At 31.0% G+C, this 27,408-nt stretch overlaps 1 protein-coding gene across 1 annotated transcript; it reads right to left on the minus strand.

Moving 5' to 3' along the window:
- Positions 1–100: 100 nt before the first annotated feature.
- On the minus strand, positions 101–27,408 carry LOC108741846 (transcription factor EC). The gene is made up of 7 exons (XM_018476807.2): positions 26,919–27,408; positions 26,117–26,324; positions 24,807–25,121; positions 6,073–6,259; positions 5,742–5,983; positions 1,919–2,092; positions 101–1,779 (listed from the first exon to the last, which is right to left on the minus strand). The coding sequence occupies exons 1-7, from the start codon at positions 27,182–27,184 to the stop codon at positions 1,519–1,521; spliced, it is 1,653 nt and encodes a 550-aa protein (XP_018332309.1). The 5' UTR covers positions 27,185–27,408; the 3' UTR covers positions 101–1,518.

Consider the following 27,408-nt stretch of genomic DNA (forward strand, 5'->3'; position numbering starts at 1 on the left):
AAGAAACGTGTAACTTTTATGTTCGGTAAACATTTCGCCTTAGCTGTATGTTTAAATAAAAAATGAGTAGTTTTCTTAAAACTTTTTATTTTTAAAACAAAGATGCGTTTAAAATTAAACGAAAAAATTGAGTCTAAAGAATGCACCGTTCATTTCACATAAATTATTGCTCATTTCACAACATTCGGAAGTTGTTAAAATTTATTGTTAACATATGAAATGAACCGTACATAATCAAAAACTATTAATGGTATTGTTTCATAACAGTTCGTAAATATCTTACATCTTTTAACTATTCGCGCATAAATGTATAATTTTTACCTAAATCTATTCACAGATTCAAAGATCACTTAAGAAAATATATTATATATATATATAATAATTATACAATTGTTACTGCATTTGCTCATTTTACAATTTTGCCATTCAATAAGCAGTAACAATATTGTCTTATACAAAATAAATCTTGCAGCTTAGGTACACACGTTACAGTCATTCGAATAAAAATGAACTTTCTCATTTAAACAAATTCAAGACACTGCGGTAAGGCACTTCATGTTATCACTATTAGTAGATTAAGGAACTAGAAGAAATGCAAACACAATTCGTAAAGTAGTACGTCCAATTTAGGCAATTTGCCTAATAACGAAATTGTGTAAGTATTTCTGTTGTTTTTCATATAAATTTCTTTTGAAAATAAAATAAAATATATGTACAGGGTTTAAAATATATTTGAAAACAAAAACTTAACAATTCTTTTACTACCTGGTAGCAACGTATCGGTACTACATATTTTTTTTTTCGTCCCTAGCTATCAGATTCTGAGCTTACATAAAATTAATATAATTTTAGAAACTCTGAGTGCTCTGTATAGGTAGAGGTATTTTAAAGTGTCCTGGGCCACGAAATGCACGAGGGGTGGACCTTATTGTATTCATATTGTGCACTTCAAAAACACTGACGGCGAGTCATGGTTAGTTGTATGGTTAAGAGTTGACGTTAACCATATAAAACGATGACAGCTAGACTGTCAATAACTTTAGTAAGAAGGCAAACTATGCAACCCAAAGTCTTGGCCCACGAAATTCTAAACTACCTCTACCTGGTCGTTTTATAATTATTTATTTTTGGCTGATTTCTTCTAAAAAAGAAACTTAAGGTAGGTAGTTTAGCTTATATAAATAAAAGTAAATTTACAAATAGCAGCAGTTAACATTACTCTAGAATACTTTGGATTGAAAGGTAACTATGCCCTTCTTATAGAACCATTTTGTTTTTTTTTTTTTCTAAAATATACAATTTTCATCTAAATCACAGAATCTCGACGGAAATATTTGCACAATATCAGGATAATTCTGGCAACATAGCACCTCTACCTGAATAATTCGTTTCTTAATAATTGAATCGTTTTTAACACCAGCATTTGCCTTTTGTTTTGTTATCATATTTCGTCTGTATGACCGATATTTTTGAGTAAACTAGCGTCATAGTTAGGTTTGAAATAATACTTATACATCATCATGCGATCATATCCATATCTAACGTGTCGCCTTCCATTGGATCTATATGACTTGTAGGTGAAGGTAATCGTGGTTCTGCCAGCATAGTGTCAGCAACGGACGTGGCATGTGCAGGGGATGATAACAACGGATCCCCTGTCAGTTGTTGTGATGATAACATCGGATCGCCATTAACACTACTTACAACTGGTTCGTCGTCATCCATTAAATCTTCCATTGCCGATATACTCAGAGTTGCATCGTTGACTACGTCAGGCATCTAATAGATCAAAAAATGAAAAGTTAGAAGCACAAACGTGAATTATCGTCGCGAAAAAGTTTTATAGGCGACTCTGGCAATTCATTTTTCAGTATTTTTTTTTTTATAAGGGTTGTTTATTTCGGTCATATGTATGTACCTTTGGTACTGGGTCGTGTAGTAATAACGATGACATAATGTTACTGTTCGTTGGCTGACTAGGGCTGGTGATGTAAGAAGAATTGTTATTGTACGACGTAATTGGTGGTTGTGCTCCTTGCCAGTTAAATTCCGTAACGGGAAGACCATGAGATTTTGCCTGTCTTTCCAGCTCCTAAAGAACAATAATTTATGACGATATAGTTCATCATTTTCTATATTTGTTATGAAGACTATTTTATGTATTTTGTATCTACTCATAAATATGTATATACAGTGTAAAAGAGGCACATTTGGTGTTAGGGTATGTCTATCTGGACCCTTCCATCCCGTTGGTGAGATTTTGCCTGATAATGAAAGCGTAATTAACTGCTTTTTTTTAAATTTGAACCCCTTGATGAGGCTTTGGAGGACTCTTAATCCTCCTTTTGATCCCATGTACTTAATGGACCCCCCCATGGTTCATTTTTATGATTTTTACAATGATTATGCCTTGTGAAACTTTTGAACCAAACAATTACGAAATTGAGATTCTTGTACCTCAGTGTGTGAAACAAGATGTTGATTTTCAACAAAAACACTTAATCTTTGAATTAAATTAATTCATTGGAATGTTACAACTGTAAGCTGATTTTTATGTGCTGAACCTTCGCTTTGGCTGATTTTATTAGTATATATATGTTAATTTTGAATTTAATTCCAAAATTTCTATATACAATAATAATTAACTTACACAATATTTATAACAGTATATTAAAAAAAAAACGTTACGTCATCTCGATTAGTTATTCAATAACTACGTATAATAAAAAATGGGAGGTTTTTTGTACGATCTTTTTGATATAAGTGAATGTATGTGTTTTGACATTTTTTTTTTCCGAGAAAAGTACAAAGATCTTTGACAGAGCATAGAACAATACTCGGAATTGCTTAACGATAGGTTTGGCACTGAAATTATAATTTTTATTACCAACCGGCAAAAAACAATTCATTAGCTTAAAAATAGACTTTGTATATAATATATATTTCTTTGGCGAAATCGTTAAAGATCAATAATAAAAATACGCAGTGTATTAGTGAATGGATAACTTTATGTGTATTTAATTCCTTGCATATTTTATTTTATTGTTAATTACAACTACGGATGATGGTTATGGTGTCGAATGATATACACACTTATCTTTCAACTGGTATCGACATCAGTGTTAAAATTGGATGTAGCTTCTATAAATAACAACAAAAATGTTACTTTATACATTTACCTGTATTCTTAGCTGAAGTCTTCTGTTAACATGTTCGATTTGTTTTTGTTTTGCTTCGAATTGTTTCAATCTTTGCACCTCATTCTTTAAACATTTAATATATTCTACCGACGATTTTAAAATGGTTCCCTTGTTTGGACGAACATCTCGTACAATTTCAAAGTAAGGATCGTTATTCTTTGGTAGCAGAGTCCCTAATTCTTTTATTCGATCGTTTATATTGAATCTTCTTCGTCGTTCAACTGAAACAATTGCATTTCTTATTAAAAGTAAAATTTATTGCGTTTCGTCATTGTTATATTTTTATACAACGATAGACAGAATCACTTACTCATATTATGATTATCCTTTTTTTGCCTGTCTTTTGCCAAAGCATGAAGTTCAGCATCGCTGAGAAAATGAGGTTCATTTTTGATGTTTACGTCTGATGCCGACAAGGAATTATTATCAGTTTTAAAACTATCGGATGCAAGGGAGCTGGATTCAAATGATAGTAAATCGTCTATTAAATCCTCAGCCTGTAATAAAAGATGCACTCTAAAATTTTCTTTTGTAATCATTTAGAGCGGTAGAGAAATCTCGCGATAATTCAACATTTTCTTTTTACTGTGTGTATAAAAGTTTGTAGGTGCCAGATTTTTTTTTTCTTGACAAAAGTAAAANCGATGTTTCAGTCATTGAAAAACTAAAAACAATACTAAGGTATCAGAAATTCTGATAAAACAGTCATATTCCTGTTGAATAATTACTGGACAATTTCTAATTCAATAAATTGTACCTCGAAATGATTTAATTACGTACTGTTATGTTCCTTGACTTAAATAAAATTATTCGAGAATTATATAATAAGAAGAATAAAATTGGAACTTTAATAATAATAAAATACCTGCAGTATAAATAGTTTTTATGATGGGTTCGCTGTAAAATATTCGAAATTCTGTAAGAAGAAACTTTACAATAGGCAAACAAATGTGACAAACTGATTAAGGGTGTTGTAAATCTTTTGTTTTAATGCAACACAATGTTGAAATTGACACTTTACGTAAGTTGTATACCCAGTATATTTTGGAATATTAAATTATAGCCTGTTCTTAAAAACATACACTTTCTTCAAATGAATGTACGAATCGCTATCGGCGCAATGATTTTCTTTCCCGAATGCTACCGTAAGGCCAGACATGGATTTATTCTAGATATTATCATCAGTAGGCATTAGGTAACATTAAATCCTTCAACAAACTTACTTAGAATAAATCTTTTTACTTAGCTACCTACTGCATTACGATCACGGAATGATTGATTCTAGGAAGAGATTTTCTTTGACGGCGCTTAAAAATTAAGCTTGCTGTAAATTAATTATAAATCCTGTAAAATCTATATACTTCGGTTAAGTGAATCAAGGATAGCTACCGATTTATTTTTATTTTGAAAAATATAATCGAAAATAATAATTGACAAGTTAAAACTTTTCTCATCATAGGGACCCCCAATCCTGAGCTAATCATCGCATTTCCCTAATACTAAAAACTATTTTCTATTTTATGTATTTTGTATCTACTCATAAATATGTATATACAGTGTAAAAGAGGCACATTTGGTGTTAGGGTATGTCTATCTGGACCCTTCCATCCCGTTGGTGAGATTTTGCCTGATAATGAAAGCGTAATTAACTGCTTTTTTTTAAATTTGAACCCCTTGATGAGGCTTTGGAGGACTCTTAATCCTCCTTTTGATCCCATGTACTTAATGGACCCCCCCATGGTTCATTTTTATGATTTTTACAATGATTATGCTTTGTGAAACTTTTGAACCAAACAATTACGAAATTGAGATTCTTGTACCTCAGTGTGTGAAACAAGATGTTGATTTTCAACAAAAACACTTAATTTTTGAATTAAATTAATTCATTGGAATGTTACAACTGTAAGCTGATTTTTATGTGCTGAACCTTCGCTTTGGCTGATTTTATTAGTATATATATGTTAATTTTGAATTTAATTCCAAAATTTCTATATACAATAATAATTAACTTACACAATATTTATACAGTATATTAAAAAAAAAACGTTACGTCATCTCGATTAGTTATTCAATAACTACGTATAATAAAAAATGGGAGGTTTTTTGTACGATCTTTTTGATATAAGTGAATGTATGTGTTTTGACATTTTTTTTTTCCGAGAAAAGTACAAAGATCTTTGACAGAGCATAGAACAATACTCGGAATTGCTTAACGATAGGTTTGGCACTGAAATTATAATTTTTATTACCAACCGGCAAAAAACAATTCATTAGCTTAAAAATAGACTTTGTATATAATATATATTTCTTTGGCGAAATCGTTAAAGATCAATAATAAAAATACGCAGTGTATTAGTGAATGGATAACTTTATGTGTATTTAATTCCTTGCATATTTTATTTTATTGTTAATTACAACTACGGATGATGGTTATGGTGTCGAATGATATACACACTTATCTTTCAACTGGTATCGACATCAGTGTTAAAATTGGATGTAGCTTCTATAAATAACAACAAAAATGTTACTTTATACATTTACCTGTATTCTTAGCTGAAGTCTTCTGTTAACATGTTCGATTTGTTTTTGTTTTGCTTCGAATTGTTTCAATCTTTGCACCTCATTCTTTAAACATTTAATATATTCTACCGACGATTTTAAAATGGTTCCCTTGTTTGGACGAACATCTCGGACAATTTCAAAGTAAGGATCGTTATTCTTTGGTAGCAGAGTCCCTAATTCTTTTATTCGATCGTTTATATTGAATCTTCTTCGTCGTTCAACTGAAACAATTGCATTTCTTATTAAAAGTAAAATTTATTGCGTTTCGTCATTGTTATATTTTTATACAACGATAGACAGAATCACTTACTCATATTATGATTATCCTTTTTTTGCCTGTCTTTTGCCAAAGCATGAAGTTCAGCATCGCTGAGAAAATGAGGTTCATTTTTGATGTTTACGTCTGATGCCGACAAGGAATTATTATCAGTTTTAAAACTATCGGATGCAAGGGAGCTGGATTCAAATGATAGTAAATCGTCTATTAAATCCTCAGCCTGTAATAAAAGATGCACTCTAAAATTTTCTTTTGTAATCATTTAGAGCGGTAGAGAAATCTCGCGATAATTCAACATTTTCTTTTTACTGTGTGTATAAAAGTTTGTAGGTGCCAGATTTTTTTTTTCTTGACAAAAGTAAAAACAGTTTTCAAGTACGTATTACCCATTAGCACCTGTTTGTTATGTTGTATTAAAAAGTGTGTTTGATAACAGGCGCCAGATGATTTGTTTGTAAAAGCATGTTAACAGCATGAATAACCATATTTCTTTCGTAAAAGAAACTAAAGATAATGAAAAAGTTAAGAAATAGGGTAAAATAATTACACACGTGTGTGATCGTTTTTTTTTATAACTAATTTACACATTGATTAAAATGATCCTTTTTAAAAACAGGACTACATTAGAAGCCTTATTATCCACCGTTGCAAATAAAAAGGTTTTAACTCTATTAATTAGTATAAAAATTTTCATTTCACCGTAAATGAAAACTAGATCAGAATACTTTAAATAAAATTATTCGAAAATTATATAATAAGAAGAATAAAATTGGAACTTTAATAATAATAAAATACCTGCAGTATAAATAGTTTTTATGATGGGTTCGCTGTAAAATATTCGAAATTCTGTAAGAAGAAACTTTACAATAGGCAAACAAATGTGACAAACTGATTAAGGGTGTTGTAAATCTTTTGTTTTAATGCAACACAATGTTGAAATTGACACTTTACGTAAGTTGTATACCCAGTATATTTTGGAATATTAAATTATAGCCTGTTCTTAAAAACATACACTTTCTTCAAATGAATGTACGAATCGCTATCGGCGCAATGATTTTCTTTCCCGAATGCTACCGTAAGGCCAGACATGGATTTATTCTAGATATTATCATCAGTAGGCATTAGGTAACATTAAATCCTTCAACAAACTTACTTAGAATAAATCTTTTTACTTAGCTACCTACTGCATTACGATCACGGAATGATTGATTCTAGGAAGAGATTTTCTTTGACGGCGCTTAAAAATTAAGCTTGCTGTAAATTAATTATAAATCCTGTAAAATCTATATACTTCGGTTAAGTGAATCAAGGATAGCTACCGATTTATTTTTATTTTGAAAAATATAATCGAAAATAATAATTGACAAGTTAAAATTTTTCTCATCATAGGACCCCCAATCCTGAGCTAATCATCGCATTTCCCTAATACTAAAAACTATTTTTTTTATTTAATAAAAAGGTGGGATAAAAACAATAATATGTAAAATTAGAGCCAGCAATGGGGGATGAAAGGTTTTGATTGCTTAGAGAATACAATATTTTTTTCGTAAAACTTTTTTCATACTGTAACTCCCGAAACTTCTTAAGGTGTTATCTTAAATTTCCAATTGGCTCTCCTAAAATATTGCCTTAGCAGTTAGTCAATTTCGAATCCACAACCTTCGTTTTTCTGGGTCAGCGCGCTGACCGTTTAACGATTTTGAAAAAGAACATGCAAAAATGCGAAAGCCAAATTTTTCTTCTTACGAAATCTGCTAATACCGAAAGAAACCGATTAGAATTATATTATCTACGTAATTTCATTTTATTTATGACTGTATTATTTTGAGTACTTAAGCAAATGATGAACATCACCGTTATTCAATATTTGGGAAATAGGTATAGAAAAAAAAAACAATTTTACTTAGAGTCAAAGGCAAATACAACTAAACATGTTTCTGAAATTATGTAAAGTTTGTTCATAATTTAGTTTTTCCCAATATTATCCAGTTGCGTAATTTTCATAGACCAAAAAACGAGTTTTCACAATATGTTATTGTTTAAAAGAAAAGTAGGTTGTCTTCTATCAGTGAAATCTAATTTCCACTTTTGACACTGATTTAAAACGGTTTATAATAAGTGTACACATTTCAAGCTGTTCATATATACACAGGTAAAATATTATGTAAAAATGCACACGTTTGTAAAGCCTGCTATCTCACGTGTGTATTGGGCTACAGAATTTTTATCCATTTTACACACTATGACGCAGTTTTAATCTCAAAATCTAGAATTATCATGGTAACCTCGTTATTTTACGTAAATTAAGATAAGAATTATTTTATTTTCCTAACGCCATGTTATGTACATACAAAAGTACGTAGAATGTGCATAATGTATGGAACACCACTGAAAAAAGACAAATCTGGCGTTATGGATTATAGTGGTTTATTGTATAGTGATTATAGTTTATTGATTATATTATCACTGCGAATGATTTTTCTGAAGAAAATTAATAGAAATTCGATTTAAAGAGGTGATTTATAACGTGTAAAACCAGCACTTAAATGTTGAGTTGAAAAAATTCGAGTTAGAAAGATTTCGAGTTATAGACGTTCCAATGTAATGTGTTAAGGATAATAATTGATAATTTTCTGAATTGAGTACAATAATTTATTGTGCGATTCACGTCGTTTTTAACCATTTAATTAAAATTTTTACCTCAAAGTGGTTTCTTCTGTAATCCATCTTAATTAAATATGATTATGATAACTGATAATTATAATAACTTACGATAAACGATGTTTCAGTCATTGAAAAACTAAAAACAATACTAAGGTATCAGAAATTCTGATAAAACAGTCATATTCCGGTGGAATAATAACTGGACAATTTCTAATTCAATAAATTGTACCTTTTTTAAATTTGTAAATTGTTTCAAATGTTTAAAATGATTAATCATTGCTCTAACGCCAGTTTCTACAAAGCCTACCACTTGAATTAGTCAGATAGTTCATTTTATAGTTGTTATCTTATTGTTTACGTACAATAACCGACATATCAAAATCAGCAAATTGTACTGCCATTCAATTATTTTTATGTTGCAAACATTCTTTTTGAAGATAGATAGGATAATTGCTGGTGCCTCTTATCAGTCTTCGTCAGGATATACCAATTAATTCGAAAGCAATTGGATTTAAATCCCTAAACACATTAAATTACGTACAAATTACGAAGCACTCTCTTTAAGCAATTACTTTTACAAGTTCCCACTACTCGTCCAGGAAAAATTTTAACTTATTAGTAGTTCCAAGCCTCCAAAAGGACTGCTCAATCCTGATTCCTGTATTGTCCTAAAATCTGTTTTCATCACAAAAGGTGTGCCATGATTTCGTATACACCATCATTGTGATTCAGTTTATTCTTAATTGTTTATATGTGCCAGGATGTTATAAACATTAATTAACTTACAACAGCGTATCTACATGTGTATATGTATTTAGTATCTGTCTGGTATTTTTATTTCATATCTATAACACGGACAGACTGTTTCATAGAAGAGGGTTAGCATTTGCAAAATGTTTGATAGTGTTTAGAAAATAATTTATTATTAATAAAATTTGACACTGAACTGCCATTCATGAAAATTATAGTAACAATAAAACATACGTTTCTAACATTCGACAATAAATCAACTACGTATTATGTTATCTTATATTTCAAAAGTGATACGTAATACTAATCTCTCTATATCTTTTAGTAATTACTATCGGATCAGGCCAAAATTAAGTATCTCTCTGGTAATTACTACACTTTAATGGTATATTTTAAAAGAAAAATTGACCAAGTGTCTTATTTTTCTTGAAAAATAAACATAATATAATATATGAAGGGTGTTGTTATTAAAACTCATTAATTTTAACAACAGTCAATCTCCAAATTGCTTATTTTAGACTTGGTATACGAGGGTGGATTGATAAGTTTCCGGCCTGACCAAGAAAAACAAGGTTTTTAAAAATTTTTTTTTTTTATTTCTCAACATAATCTCCTCCAAGGCTGATACATTTCTCATAGCGGTGTTCCAGTCTATTAATGCCATCTCTATAGACTGATTCGTCAAGCTCCTCAAAATAACCATTTACAGCTTCGATTACTTCTTCATTGTCCGCAAATCTCTTACCGCCAAGCCATTTTTTGAGATTAGGGAACAGAAAATAGTCACTCGGGGCTAGGTCTGGAGAGTAAGGAGGGTGCGGCATCAATTCAAACTTTAGATCGTTGATTTTAGCCGTCGCAACGATTGACGTGTGCGCTGGTGCGTTATCGTGATGAAACAAGATTTTTTTCTTCGCCAGATGAGGTCGTTTAATTTTCACCTCGTGGCTCAAACGTTGCAATAAGTCTGCGTAGTATTGACCAGTGATAGTATTACCCTTTGCAAGGTAATCAATGTATATAATACCTCTTGCATCCCAAAAAACAGTAGCCATAACCTTGTTCGCCGAAAAAATTGTTTTTGCCTTCTTTGGAGTTGGTTCCCCTGGTCCAATCCACTGTTTAGACTGTTCTTTGGTTTCAGCAGTGTAGTGGTGGACCCACGTTTCGTCAACGGTTACGAATCGACGCAAAAATTCGCTTGGATTACGCTTATACAATGACAAATTTGCGGTAGAAATGTTTTTTCGAATCAATTTTTGGTCGACTGTTAGCAAACGCGGCACCCATCTTGCACAGAGCTTTTCCATATGCAAATGTTGGTGCAAAATATGTTGCACACGTTCATATGACATCTTACAGGTCTCAGCTATCTCACGCACTTTCAATCTGCGGTCTCCCAGCACTATTTGATGAATTTTTTCGATCATATCTGGAGTTGTGACCTCAACGGGGCGTCCTGAGCGAGGCCCATCAGAGGTGCTCACACGACCCTTTTTAAACTCGGAAACCCACTGCTTAACGGTTGAATATGACGGGGAGGATGTCCCCAGTGTTGAGTCCATCTCTTTTTTAATTTCCTTCGGCGTTAACCCCTTCAAATAAAAGTATTTGATGACAGCACGATTTTCCTGCTTTTCCATTTTTACGAAAACCACAGAGGCGTCTTGTTCAGCGTGCTGTCAAACCTACACTAGCAAGGAGATCGGGCTGAAACTATAGCTACAAGCTATCCAAGGATGGTACTATAGAATGTCACCTCAAGGTAGGCCTAGTGGCGTCATCTCTTGGTTAGGCCGGAAACTTATCAATCCACCCTCGTACATGTGTTACCTGCCAATCCCGGTTTCAGGATAAACTAGGTAATTCTAAGACCGATAGCACGATGTTTTTATAAATTAAATAGTTACGTCAATTTTTTATTTTTAATTTGAAAAATGTGTTACATAGACGATTGTTCTTATTTGTCTTCGTGTTCTGATTTTAAAGTGAATTCGGCACGTGCACGCATTGTTGTACGAAAATTAACTACCTGTGTATATGAGGTCGTCAACAGGCAGATTGCAAAAAATTTTAATACTAGGTGAAAGTTTGGTTTTAAACATTGTGATATTAGTAGTACTGCTTTAATCAATCGTTTAAATGCGTAGCCGAAATAAAAAATTGATGAACAAAACATGGCGCTACATATTTGAAGAGGGCTGCGCTTTAAAAGCAATGTGTGGAACATTTTCATTAGTGCGACTGTTGAAAATAAGATAACGACATATCTGTATATACATTTGTCGATTTTGTCTTTTTTTTTAATTACAATTGTATTTATTAAACGTAAAGCCAAGAATTCATTTTTAATGTTCGCGTTAATTACATACTGCATATACAAGCAATAGTTAATTTTTGGCTTTCGGACATTTGTTTATTACTAACTGATGCAGAAACTGTAAGAAGAGACATAGACAATTATTTAAGTGTTTGTTTTTTACTATTGAACACGAACATTATCTACGCATAGATTAATTCTAAAATTGTTAGGACTTATCGTTAATATTGTAATTTATTTTTTTTAAACCATTATAGATGGCATCAAATTAAAAAAAAACTAGAATCATAATTGCGTATATAAAAAAATTAAGTAATTTACATATGTATCAATAAAACCTGTCCCAAATAGGTTCATTATTATTTGCTTGTGATTTATTGAAATTTAGTTTTGTCACTTGACATACTAACAAATTACAAAATACTTTTGTATTCAAATCGTATTATATACACATATGCTTTAATGTGACCGCGATTTTCCCTCTTTTTTGCCTTCGTGAAACTTATAGTTGCTGACCTTTAAGTGTAATGGTGGTGCAGTATTAAATGGATGTCCCTCGGACAACAAGAATAATTTATTTCATTGCGCCGAACTTAATTAATATTCAGAAAAAAAACAAATAAACTGTAACACATCAGATTTTATTACCAATTTTACGAAATCCAGTTTGCAACTGCAAACCAGAGTGGTAACTGGTACAAAAGGTCACAGGGGCTTGCACCCATTCTTTCTTCTTTTTCATTTAGAAAAGGGAAATACATTTGTTATTTGTTAATGTTAATAACGTTAAAGTGTAAAAATTTAATTTCCATTCAAAATACCCAACAAACATATGGATTTATTGAAATAAAGTTGCGTCCTTATGAAAACATTATTTACATTACGAAAAAGATTAAATAACTACATAGATATAGTCAGTATATAATAATGTTTCACTATTTGTGAGCTATAGCCGCAATTAGTTTTTATTGTTTGTTACGGAATTTACTGTGTTTGCTGTCAGATTCTTGAAAATTCAACACTTTTTTGAAATATTTTTATTACCTGACAATATTTGAATTGGGTAGCCGTATCTGCGAGTATTTATATATGTTTACGTTGTTTTATAATATCCACCGGCATAAATTAGGTAGAACACAACAATAGCGCTGCTGTCTCCGGTGCAACGGCAGTAATTTAGTGAATAAAACAAATTTTGACGAGAGGATGACATAAAAATTATTGACGTGTTCTACTTTCTAAATATCCGTTTATCGTTTTATGTGCATACAGAGCGACTCAAAAAAAGTACCAAAAACAAAAAAATTATCTATACCACTGTGTCCTCATGGGGTTCCGACGAGGAAATGTGACTAAGATCGTCAGAAATCTAGCTCAAAATGTTTTGAAGTTAACACAAAAGTTTTAAGGAAAAACTAAAAAAACTTTTGGGTGTTTCATTCCCACCAGCCAGTAATGCTGATGGGCGGACAGTCCCTCCGGACTACGCTGGAAGGTAGGGTGAAAGGCCCTCTTCAGCCTGCTTTCAGGAATCGTGGGAATAGGTGGGTGGTGGTTCGGGTGAGAAAGATGAGACGGACGAAACGAAAAGACAGAAGAGAATGAAAGATTATCTGTGGAATATTACTGCCTCAGCATTTGCCTGGATGATCCAAGGAAACCACAGAAAAACTTGGACCAAAGCAGACGGACCCGGAATCGAACCGGCGTCCTTCCGAATGCTAAGCAATGGTCTAAACCTCTAGGCCATGCCGCTCGGTTTTAAAGAACACTGCTAGATCCTTACGGAAAATGACCAGTCTGTCAATCTCTTGGAGACTTTGGATTCTGGTAGTTCTTGACGTGTAGATCAAATGTCTTAATAAACACTAAGTCATAAAGACTCACTCATCAATAAGTATATTGTACCTTGGAAGTCCTAATAGAAGGCATTATATGTCTTTTCGTGTCCTTAGAAAACACCCTCATAGGGTCTCCACGAGGAAATGTGACTAAGATCGTCGATACCCTAGCTCAAAATGTTTTGAAGTTAACACACGAGTTTTAAGGAATCCCGCTAGATCCTTGCAGGAAATGACCGGTCAGTCAATCTGCTGAAGACTTTGGATTCTGGTAGTTCTTGACATGTAGATCGAAAATCTTAAAGACTCATTAATAGGTATATTGTACCTTGGAAGTCCTTATAGAAGGCATTATATTCTCTTTGTGTCCTTATGGGGTCCCCACGAGGAAATATGGCTAAGATCGTCGGAACGAGTTTTACAGAGGGTCATTTTCCGTAAGGATCTAGCAGGGTCCTTCCATTTGACAAGATCGCTTACGTCAGAGCGGAATACGTTAAGATTGCATTCAATTTTGTTTTATTAAGTACCACGTGAGTGTACACATACGCAATAACACAGTAGATTATGAACATAATTTCGCCTTTTGTTGAACATCACGAATTGCATTACTTATATTTAATAGAATGAATGTTGTTTTCATCGCGAGCACGTTTTTTCAGTTTTTGATCTGAACAGACCTAATATAATAATGAGCGTTACCTATTCTTTAACAAAATAATAAAAAGACGAAACAAATGACGTACATTATTATAAGATAAATAATTTTAAATTTATATATTCTCAAGGAAGAATTTTTATGCAAATAAACATTTTAAAGTTAGTAAACTTAATCAGCGTTTGAATTTTAAAGAATAGCTTTACCTATACTAATTTATTAGCAACAGAGAGACAGCCTTCTTCACTGATTGTTTTGTATTCATTTGTAGCTAATACATAATAGCTTTCCAGGTATTTCAGATATTACAAGAACTGTTTAGTTTTACAATAAATTGTACCTCGAAATGATTTAATTACGTACTGTTATGTTCCTTGACTTTACCAATGAGTATTGGAAAATAAAATAAGAATAAATTTCCACGAACAAGTGACTTGCGGTCTAACATCCTTCATCACTAACATTCATAAAAATAATACTTTTCGTCGTTTCAGCTTTGGAATATTCATTTACGTTATAAAAAAAGTAATATTACTTACCTAAGTTCTAAAATATTGTTTAGAAGTTTTAAAAAAAGGGACAATGTTATTAGTATTAATGCTTAATCAAAATTCCTAACGTAGTATTTTCATTGATTAACATTTACAATATGTAAATGATTGAATAATTTCTACAATGAAAACGAAATTTTTCAAATGTTTTGATAATGACGGCAATTTGAAAAAATGGTGTAATTTTCAAAAATTATCACCTTGAAAAGGAAAAAAAAGATCAAATACCTAATTTTTTGCGCACACGTATGAGTGAACATACGCTGAAATTGAATGAGTATGTACGACAGGTACCGTAAAATTACATATAAAAGACCTTGATATCAAAATTATTTGGTCAAGGATATTGCCGATGAAAATGTTAGTATACCAGTCATTAAACTTCTTTTGGAATCACTTTACTTTCTCATTATGTATTCAAAATGAGTATCTTCAGTACACCTAATCGTTGCTATTTTTTGCAAACTGTCAATCAAAAGGGTTTTTCCATTTCCAATTTTTATTTACGAATAGTTGGTAATTGTTCTCTAGCAAGATTATCTTGCTAGCAATACCTTTCATAACTTTATTGTTAGATTTTACATTATCCTGCTAAAATAAAATAAACAGCAGGTGCGATAATCAAAAAAAGTCTTACTGCACAATGTACGTTGTAAAGTTACAAAATATTACTTCCGCTTGTAGACGCATATGTAGCAGGATTCTATACAAATTATAACGTTATATAAGAATATCCAACAAATTAACTGCAATTCAAGGATAGATACACTTGAACGATTACAAAAAAAAAACTCTACACACTAAAATCTATTACCTTGACATGAAAATATTGCTCTAGAAAAGAAAATGGAAAACGCGTAATATTTCAACACAGAACTGGACAACGCCCTCACTATAGCAGTTTCAAGCCCTAAGCCCAAAATATTATTTAAGGTGCTTACCCCTTGAACTCCCAATTACATTTTAAAATTTAAGGACTCGAATTACCAATTACTTGTAAAGCAAAAGGTTCAAATCCCTAAGGACTGGAACTACAAAACCAAAAATGGCGGGCAAAATGCTTTGTATTCTGTAAAAACTACCCTTGAAAATTTTCCATAATCTAGAGCAAAAATGTATCAATAATTTTTAGATAACGAGGAGCTTTTTGTCCTTTTTTGGCTTTGATTTAACACGTTTTATAAGAAATACCAACTACTATTTTTTCCCTGTTGGTACTGCATCATGATCTCTAACGGTTTCATTATTTTTTTTTTCAGATTTTTGAACGCGAATGTGCTTTCCATAACCATCTCGTAAGTCGGTGAGTGTGATTTGTACTTTGAGCTTTTTAGTCGTCAAGCTGTATTCGATTTCCTTTTTTATTTGTTTCTATCCGATTAAATTTTGGTAATGCGTTGCTATTTAAATTTAATATATATGAGAGTTGAGATTGATATGTGATAAAAGACCTTGTCGCATTTTACTTTGCAAATAGTAAAAACCAGAAAATCAGCCACAAACTTGCGCTTTGGTAAAAACAGCGAATAAAAATGTATAAAGGACAATTTCATTATGACCAGTTCATTTCAATGGAAACAAATTAGGATCATTAATGGAAACCTAACGCAAAACTATTAACTCCTTTAACCTGTACATATAACGGAATAGTTTTTTTTTTCATAACCCAGACTATTATTGTATTAGTAGACGACTATTAATAATGTTAGATACATAAAATTTCAATTTATTGTAGGTAACGTAAATCCAGTCATTTCTTTTAACCTCTATGAGAAAGTTTTACTACGAAACGTTTTTTAGTAAATTCTTAATTGAAATCAATTAATAAAAAAAATATATTGCAACCTATCGCAGTAGCATTGCAGCAATTCACAGTTCATGTGTTTTACCTTGAGCAAACGTTATGCATCTAAATAATTCATCATTTCAAATGACTCAACAATGTTTGTTATAGTTATATAACAAACGAATTCGAATCCGCGATGAATGGGAAGAAAAACGCTAATAACCGATGATGTTTTACTGTTGAATGAAAAACTCCGTTGTAGTATTTTTACAATAGTTTACACGTGATGTAGAATTAGTTTTCCCAGATTTCCTCAAATGTAAGACAAAGTTCTTAACGACTGTAGTTAAAAAATACTAATCCTAACATTATCATAATTTGATGCAGGCTGCATTTATTTAGTTTTAGAAATAATTTTGTTCATTACATTAAATAATTTTATTGGAATGAGGTCACCAGCAATATAATTTATTTGTTTTCTGTTTTGTTGTTATTTTGATTTTACCTTAACTTTGTTCTAATACGACAAACCAAAACGAATTAATTAGTCGCTCTTTATGTTTGGAATTTTATTCCGTAATTAATCAAAGTGATCCCAATTTATATTATTTAAAAGAGTATTGAAGACCTTTGTTCCTCAGGGTGAAAATACCAACAGGAAAAATGAGTATTTCCAAATTATCGTAATCTGTAACAAACATTCTAGTTTTGGAATATTTAGGGCATTAAAAAGTTACAATATTTTAACGATAACAACATGTGCCTACATATATTTCGTAAGTTTGTCTTCATTGATGAAACTGTTTAAACTTAAATTAAAAACGAAAACATTACAAGCACACGTATTTTATTTAAAATAGAGGACAATGATTATTACTATTTGTTTTTGTAGTTTCTCCAAGAGTATTTGTATTATCCGTTTAGATCTAGACGATAAGTAAAACGCACAAATGTGTAAACTGTAGAAAGATAATGTTTTCGAATGAGACTAATTAAATGATTGAGTGTGTAATAGAGTGCGTGTAAGCGTTTCCATTGTTGACCAATTAGGACTTAGTAGAACTACGTTAAACCGCCGCATTTCACAAAGAAAACTAAACTACCTAACGTACTTGAACTTCATCGTTTAAGAGAATTGCTTTAATATCTACTAATTTGTTACCACAACTTCAAAAGTTACATGAATAGATATGTACATCTTTTACCTAATTTAACATACCCTAACCATGTAAATGTATTATATCGGCATCGATTAGTTCACATAGTAAACCATATAAAAATATATAAAGTAACACATTCATTTCCTTGGCTAATATGTGTTTCATAATAGGTACTTTTGGTTAATATATATAAACTGACATTTTTAAAATCATACACACACTGCAATAGTGAAAATAAAAAATTGAATGAGCACGGGAAAAATTAATGGCTAGTCATTAATTAGTTGTGCCGAAGAAATTTTAATGAAGACCAAAAAAAAGCAAATCATTAAGTCATTAGGCGAAGAAAAGGTAGTTCTCTTGCTTATTATTTATTAAATCACTTCTTTCTTGTCTGCTATTTTTTATTGGCATCGGTTATTTATTGCTTGTACGAGGATTTATGAATTTGAAAAAGAAATGGTAATGTTGGTAAAGTTACTAAATATAATTATCAGCTACATTGCAAAGTGTGTCAACCTTTAGTCGCAATAGTTTCATGAAACTTGGAAAAGTTTATCGTAAATTTAAATTACAGCACAGTAAAGTTAATGATGTACATTTTTAGAGAAATGAAAAAAATAGTTTTCATTTCCGTTCATTTTAATTCACAATACGTTCTTGTATTGTACAAATGACGCCAATCTAAATTGAAGTACTCATATCGTCTACTTTTATTAAACTGTATACACAAGTATGTAGATAGGTATATAGGTATTTAAGTACATATATGTGAGGAAAGTAATTATTACAATAAAATTACGATATTATCTGACGGCAACTTAAACTACTTTTTTCTTTAATTTGGTTTTTTGAAACTTAAACTTGACGTAATTTAGTTACCTACTGATAACACACATCTAATCTTTGAATAAGTGTTCACTGATGTTACAAGCACACGTTTGGACGAAACAGTAAAAATAATTTCAATTGTCTATACCGAAGACAAAATTTAAAATGGCTTTTATTGTTTGAGCAAGGGCAGTCTCCAAATGTTTTTCTATTTAGTTCTTGCTCATCATACGGCATGAATCCAGATACATTTTATAATGTCAGTTCTGCTTATTGTTGTTTTCCTTTACAATATTACAAGGTTATATTTATTGAACACCTTCCATGATCGTTTAAAATCGATTTTTTTATTGATCGGTATACAATCTAAAAACCGAAATTGTACATCACAATTTTTTCAACTCATGCATACATGTCTAAATACTGTATATATAATGACGAACTAATGAAAAACACCTTACATAAAACGATATCAATCATAATATAAAAGCTGTCTACGGTAGGTTTCTTTATCATCATTATAAGATAAGCATGTAGGGCATTTTAATTACACTTAGTACGTTCCATTTACATAAAACAATTTTTAATATTTTCTTGAGTGACGAAAGGTTCAAGAACAGTTTTCCTCTTTTTTTTCTTTAGGCTAAGAGTCTTCGGCTTTCTTTTTATTTATCAAAAATAAGTATACAATTATTCATAATAAGTAATAAAGTTTTAATAACAAATTATATAACATATATGCGCTTGTTTGATTGAGGTAATTGTAACCTGAACGTGATAACATTGTAAAATGTTGTCAGGTAATTTATAAACAGTCCAAACGTTAAAACTTTTTTTATGGTCGCTTTACATAATAAGCACTAAAATAATCAATAAAACAAAATGTAACATTCGATACAAAAATGATTCGCAAACGTGTATACTATATACAATCAACATTTCGTATTCCTTTTATTTTATAAGTATTATTTCAACTGATAAAAACGTGCACGATAAAACTTTAAACAATTGAACTATGATGATAAAAATAAAATATTTGCGTGAAATTTCTTGCCTTCAAAAGTGATCGATTCTGATATGTTATTCTTCTGACGACCTTTTGAAAGTTAGTTAATAAAAACAAAGTGAGTAATTATTAGGAAAAAATACCTTGCATCTTCTTGTAATGATATTGTAAACAGGCATTGTTTCTTCTAGCAATCCACAAGTGTTAATTAAATTAATAAAACAATAAAAGGGATTATATAAAGACTTCAATCGCGAGCGAGCATAACTTATCAGTTTAAATTTCGAAAAATCCGCGGTTTATTTGGTAGAGGCACTGCTGGCGCCAGAATAAAACTGTGACTTAGCACTCGTGTCAAAATGTGCGGCAAAAGACTACAACAATGTAGTAAGTAAGTAAACTACTACCCGCGGAAAAGTTTGCCGGCGACTGTCTATCGTACCCGCGAGTTTAATCGAGGACCGAGTTTCGATTGCACGCTTGCAAGCAAGCAAGGAAGGAGGCAAGTAAGTTAATGTTTTAGATTATGAGTCGTGCGCCACAAAAACCACACATACATACACAGACACAAACACACACGTACAGGTGACTTTTTCGAGATACATAATAGATCAAATCGTCCTGTCATACAGAGTTACAACTCGCGTATCAAGAGAAATTAGCAAACAAACCATTCAAAACCAGTGACGCCAAGGATTTAAAGTATCAGCCAGGATAATACATGAAGAATGATTAGTGACAGTCAAATAATACGTTTAAATTAATTTGCGTACTTTTAGGATAAAAGTTATGAAAAATTTAGCTACAATAGGAGTAGTTTTAAATAAATCACCAGTTTTTTTGTTTTCAATTCTTACAAAATGAGCTATTATTTATCAAAGCAATAACATCAGACTTCGTCCATATGAAACAATCTGAAAGAGTATCCTAAATCACTCATGACAACATCCTAGATACCCGTTCAGCCTGTACAAGCGGACAAACTTAAATAACCATTTGAACTTAAAAAAAGTCATTCAATTGATGGTAATGCAAATTTGTATTCCATATAACACAAATGTAAATGAATGCGAAAAAAAAAAATGAGACATTCTATATGTACAAAGATTTTTTTCTTCTGCTTTCCTTTCTAAGCTTTTTGTGTGTGTATAATTAATATTTTGCAAGCCGTCCATAAATCAACACTTCAGATCCTTTTTAAATACAGCGGCGCAAAGTATTCTCCTTTTGTGCAAGATCATTAACTATTTCAAATCATCTTAATAAATGTATAAACGTAATTAGCTTTAATCGTCGACCGATTTTTTTTATACATTTCGGCTTTCTAAGGAATAGTAAAAGGTCATTACGTTAACTGATTAACCTACTATTGCAGAATTTCTAAGGAATCGCAAGCACCTTCAATACAAATCAGTAAACAATAACTAGGTACATATTCAATTAAAATTCAAAAAGCTTATTACAAATATAAAGCTTCAAAAAGAAAAAAATCAAAGGCGGTGAAGCCTCTCTAAAAATATACATAATACGATAATTAATTGTTAATTTTATTCAACTACCAAATGTACTGCTGCATACATTTTATTACATAGGTGCAAATCTTTCTTTGTAATAGTTTCAATCGGAGAAAACGCTTTTGTATTTTATTTCACTTTCACCAGTCGTCATTTTATGTAACTGGAGACACCCTGTATCTCAGAGTGAGATAAATAATTCTTATTAATTAGTTATTCTGAAAGTTACGACAACAACAGTATGCCTCGAAGCAAAATACAACCAGTAAATCAAAGAACTTTGCTGTAATACAAGTACAGCTTAGCAAGTTGATTTAATAGGTCAATGTTAATAAAGTAAATGACTTGAACTTAATTTGTCTGCGTCGACTCAAAAAGAACTACTACTCGTTACAATAAATAATACTTATTCCTTCTGTACTACAACCTATTATCTTCATTGTACTGCTTAAATATGTAATAGACTTGAACAGTAAAGATATTTAAGCTTGCAAGTTAAAAACCGAGGTAGCTTATGATATAGACTATAAATCAGTAGTACCTACTAATTAAAACAGTGTAATTACCAGTTTCAAATTTTAAACACACATTTCTAAATTTTGTTACAGTACAATATTTTCTTATCTAACTAAACTTTAAAATAAGTTAATAACTCATCTGTATATTATTCATTTGATCCGAAACCAAACTGGTCGAATTTCTGCCTCACGCGAAACCAATTTAAATAAAAGATAAGAATATTTCACTTTTTCTAGGAAAATGTTTAAAATATTATGATAAAATAATCCATCAACTTAAAATAAAGAAACACAACAAATACAACGTGAAATAAGTAAACTGTAGGAAAATATCTGTATCTGCCTAATATATTTTTTAAACACGAGTTGCAGTGTTTTAAAGAAATCAAAAGAGTGTACTGGTTATCTTGTTCTAACAATTGATGATCTAAATTTTTTCGGTTTCTGAATTTTTTATTGTAATTTATAGTATACTTCCTGCATTTACGTAAATTTTATACAAAAAATATTTGCACAGAGAATATTATTATATTGATTTATAACATAATATAGTAAATGTTGATAAACCTGTAAGAAATTTAGTGTAAAAGCAATAAAATGTGAGTTTATGGACCCATTAGCAGAACTTTCGTTAAGAGTAAGTACACTGTTGAACAATTCAACAACAGTAATTTAAAATATGTATTACTATGTACTGAATATCATATAAATTCAATATTCTGTGCAAAATTCTTTAGATCCTCGTTTTCTTAAAAAAAAAAAGGATTACATAAAACAATCCGAAAATTGTAACAGTGCGTATCTCGCAGTTTTTGATTGTCCCCAAAGTTTATATTGACTTCTAAAAAGAATTTTAAATGAAAAACAAGAGAAAAAACAGTAGTCTCTAATGAATTGTATTGCTTATGTAAATACAATACTTGACGTGTGCCATATTTAATTTAAAAGTGTAAATAGCTTCAAGAACATTCTAATGCAACATCCAAATATTTAAACAACTAATGTAATCAAACTCCGTTTATTCTAAGTTGCAGTCTTACTGATTTTTGTCTGTTTTAGTTCCGATACCTGAATTCTAGTACCTATGTACCTATTTTATAAAGTCCAATAAATGCAATTTAAAGGATTTTAGCGATCGATTTTGAGAGTTCAATTAGTTTAAGATACTTTTTAGTGAAGTAGGAGATATTTTTAAATAGATGTGGTTGAAAAAATATATTCCACACATTCACCAAATTATGCATTTTGACAATAAAAGAAAAAATGCCGTCGAAGAAATATGAAATTTCTATGTCCAGTGAACTTTTTGCCTGACCTGTATATCAGGTTGCTTATACAGGTAAGGCAAATTAATATTAAAAATTGGAAATAGGAAAGAAAAATGAAAATCATGTAGATATGTTTATTCATGTATAATTGGGCCCGTTTTTTATTTATTAGTAATAAAATATTGTACATCATACTTTAACTAAACGAAATGACTAGTAGAATTTTTACGCAATACTAAATAATTTTTTACATTTAATAATCGATAACGGCAATTTTTTATTTATTTGTATACACAATCGTACACTTACTGTGTGTATATATACCTACATATATATAAAGGGTTATTAAAAATAATTAAAAAAATATATATTTAAATTAAGTTGTGTTTCACGATCAGCGAATTTTATAAAAGTAATCTATCATATCTCACAGTGCGTCATCCAAAGTGCGTGTTAGTAAATATTTGTTTAAAAATGTCTACTGCGGTTATGTACCACAGTATACTTCAAAACAATTTCGTTAACATAATATTATGTACGCTGCCGCAGATGAGTATAGTTGGTTGCCTGTTTGTACATCCAACAAGGTACGACATCTCAATTAAAGTTTAATTTCACTTTTATTAATGCAACACAAATTATCAAAATAATACTAAACTCTGACCATCAACCTCAGAATTTTTATGCAGAAGATTATCCGAAAACTTGTTAAACCAATTAAAAATTCGAATAATTTCAACTAGATGTTAAAAAGCAATAAATACTTATTGAATTTTTCATTTACCGAATTAACATTTTGCTGTACGAAAAGTTAAATATTCGGTGTTTAAAAATTGTCAAAGACGTTCAACTGTAGCGATAAACATATGTACATATATATGTATATATAATGCGAATTGTTTTTAAAACGTTGGATCTCTGTAAATAAATGCGATAAGAATGTGTATCCATTTGCTTTTCGTCATTATTCCATAATAAATAATAATTTATAAAATGCTGAGTTTCACGTTGCTACAATCGCGTTGAGTAATGAATTCCTTTTTTTGTTTCAAGATTCTTTGTTATCTGTTAAAACACCCTAGTTTAATTATTATAAATGTTTTCTACCTATGAAATTAAGCTTCTTATTGCCTCTTATTTAGATTAGCAATTGCATCAGCGATAAATGGTTTTATTCGGTGATTTTTACATGTATTAAACACCTGTAAGTGTATTTATACGTACACCTATTTAAATATCACCATATAATTAAATAATAAACAAAACCTATGAAATCATTTTGATATAACACTATAACATACAAATAGACGAATTACGGTTATTGTAATATGGAAACAAGTTTACAACATAGAATTTTCCATTCACATAATTGTAAGTGTAAAAAATTGGTCGTTCTAAATACGGAAATATTGTAATTTTGGTTTGTCATACTTAGCTTACATTAGTTTTGAAAATGAGCCAACTTTGCTTTAAAAAGATTATATACATATATATACATATATTTATTAATACATTCACTTTAATGTACGACTTTGCTTATTTGCGATTCGTAATAATAATTAAAAAAAAAAAAAAGACAAAGGGTCAAAGTTAGTGAAAGGAATACCGATAGTAAAATTNGGATTCGTGGCGATAATGGTTTATTAGATCGATGACTGAATTGAACAGGTACGGTTCGGTAAAACCGTATTTCCCATTACGATGGCATATTTTAAATATATATACATATATTTATTAATACATTCACTTTAATGTACGACTTTGCTTATTTGCGATTCGTAATAATAATTAAAAAAAAAAAAAAGACAAAGGGTCAAAGTTAGTGAAAGGAATACCGATAGTAAAATTGTTTAGCGTGTTTTAATAATTCTGTTAAAAAAAAAAAAGGCAGTAAACTTACCTCGGAAGCACTGGTAGCCCCGGAACTAAAAGCGGGCGAAACGGCAGTGACGTCGCTGCTGGGACTTGGTGAAGGTCCATTACCATAAACTGGATGACTCTGACAATAAGTCGGGGGTACTGTGATAGGTGAAAGTGGCGTATTGTTCGTATAATTGTTAGGAATAATCGGTGCACTACCCGTTACTTGAGGCGGACATTGGGTGTTAAAAAAATTCTGCGGTTGTTGAAATGACTCGCTTATATATTGTCTTACTTGACTTTTTTGCTTTTGCATAACATGATATCTAGTAGGATTTTCGAGTTTTGTTTGGACCTGAAATACAATAAACTAGATATAGTACATTTGTGTATGACGATGTGAAGACGCATTAAAAAATTTTTTTATTTCCTTTTGCAGATAAATGGTATTGTGAAAACAGCGCATTGGTAAATTCTTCTGGTGTAATTAACAATTAATAAGGACAAAGATGATATGTTGGTGAGTTTTTTCTTTTTATTTTGAACTTGATATAAAATAGCCGAGATTTTATATTCCTTAAATAACATTAATTGGCATCCGCTTTAGCTTCTTATCATTTAAGAAGTATCTATCATAATATGGGTTGTTAATTATGAATTCTAGGAGTGTTGTTATTGAGTTAATCAATTTAATTAAACTGATTAAACAAACTAATATCTTTTAAAAAGCAAAGTACTTCCTATCTATCGACTATTGCTAAATTACAAAACTAAATAGAATTTAAAATTTTAAAAAGCATTTATTGCAATCGGAAGATCAAAGACATGCACAAGATAAATTTAATTGTCAGTAAATATTGTGCAGTTAACGAGGTTCTTGTTGTGGTTAAATAAAAGAATACAAAATAAATAAAAATTTTCAATTTCTATTTGAAGTAACTTCATTAGCGCTTTAATTAATCCGGACCTGATCATTTTCCCGAGCTTCACAGCTATCGCAAATAATGTCCGGTTTTTGGTCTATCACCTATTATCCTTGTTAACTTATATGAGTATATATAATTCCCTTCGCATTCTTCTTAAACATCTACTTACTTTTTCATCTTAAATATTCGATACGTATTAATATTTAACTACTTTTTACCGTTATGAATATTTTATTTATTGCTAACCGACTCTAAAGACATTAATCTGCCAATAGGACATCGGAGTTTTAAATCCAAATTTCGTTCTTTTTTTATATGAAAGCAGATGCGTTTTGCTGATGTTTTACTGTCTAGTGAGAATTTGTACCCATTGATCTAGTAAGATGTTGATATTGATGATGTGGTAAATGATGTATTTATTTACCTGAAATACTTGTGGTGGTACATCGAGAGCAATGCTATGCAGTGGAACTTTAACTGCGGCTGCAGGAGGCCTTTGCTGTTCCTGAGCCGCTTTTTGCGCTCTATCTTGGGCTTCACGTCTTTCTTGTTCCTGCAGGGCTTGCTCTCGCATCAACTGGAGCTTTAACTGCGTGCGAGATAGCGGCGTTGATGTCTTTAGGGTAGGAGGACTATAATATTGAAACAGCTTATAAGAAATTTATGCCCAACGAAAATAATCATATTCAAATTATAAAAAAATTACGCCATCTATAAAAGGCTTTCCAGATTTTCCTTTTTTACTTTATACTTGGAAAATTTGCATTACTCTGTTAAACCTTCTTAATCTCGATTCACACGTCTAATCTTTACGATTTCTGAGACTGTAGGTAATCGTTTAAGAATAGATTTAACGCAAGAAACGGGCTTTCGTTTAGTTCTCATTTTGGTAAAGAACGAGAAAATTTGGAGAAATTGAGATTCAACACTTTTTACTTCGCATTTCCTGTGACCAGGAGACGAAATTGTGACAGTATACAGTACAGATGTAACAATTATCTCTACCACTTATAAAACAGGCGCTAAAGATAAATAAGTATGTATTCAATTCGGTGCTAAGTTTATAAAATAAAAAACAGGATGTTGTAAACAAATGAAATATATTTTTATTACGTACGTAATTTATTAACTCAGGATGTATTTAAGTGTTTTTGGCAATGTCGTTGCCGGTAAATGTTGTTTTTTTTGTTTTTTTGGGTTAACAAATCCGCACATTTATGACGTACCCGCCAGATTTCGGGGGAAGTCCGGTAACTTTATCGGGAGCTTTAGGAATAGGGTAGTCTTCAACTGTGGCGGCACCAAGATCGATAATACTAGGATCCATTTCTAGTATCATCTGTAAATCTTCATCGATACCTAGATTAACGCGAACGTTTTTCATTTGGTTGTACGTAGAGGGTTTTCCGACACTGTTTATCATTATCCCTATGGTGTCGGCAATTTTTTGAAATTCAAACACTTGGGTCTCTGTACTGAGAGTTTTTGGCATTAGACGCACCTTAAACTTAACGACTAAGGGCAACACTATCTCGCGAACTTTTACGTCGAACTGCCTCGCCAACCAGTGGTTTCGCCCATGACAGTATTTGAAGGTCTCCGCGCTATTTTTGAACCATTCCACAAATAATTGCAAAAATTTTGGCCGTTATTATTCAACCGGTGTGTTTAGCGAATCGAAGAGCCAATAAATTATTGCTATTTTTACCATCGGTA

This window comes from Agrilus planipennis, unplaced genomic scaffold (assembly GCF_000699045.2).
Source record: "Agrilus planipennis isolate EAB-ADULT unplaced genomic scaffold, Apla_2.0 scaffold265, whole genome shotgun sequence".
In the NCBI taxonomy this organism is placed as follows: domain Eukaryota; kingdom Metazoa; phylum Arthropoda; class Insecta; order Coleoptera; family Buprestidae; genus Agrilus; species Agrilus planipennis.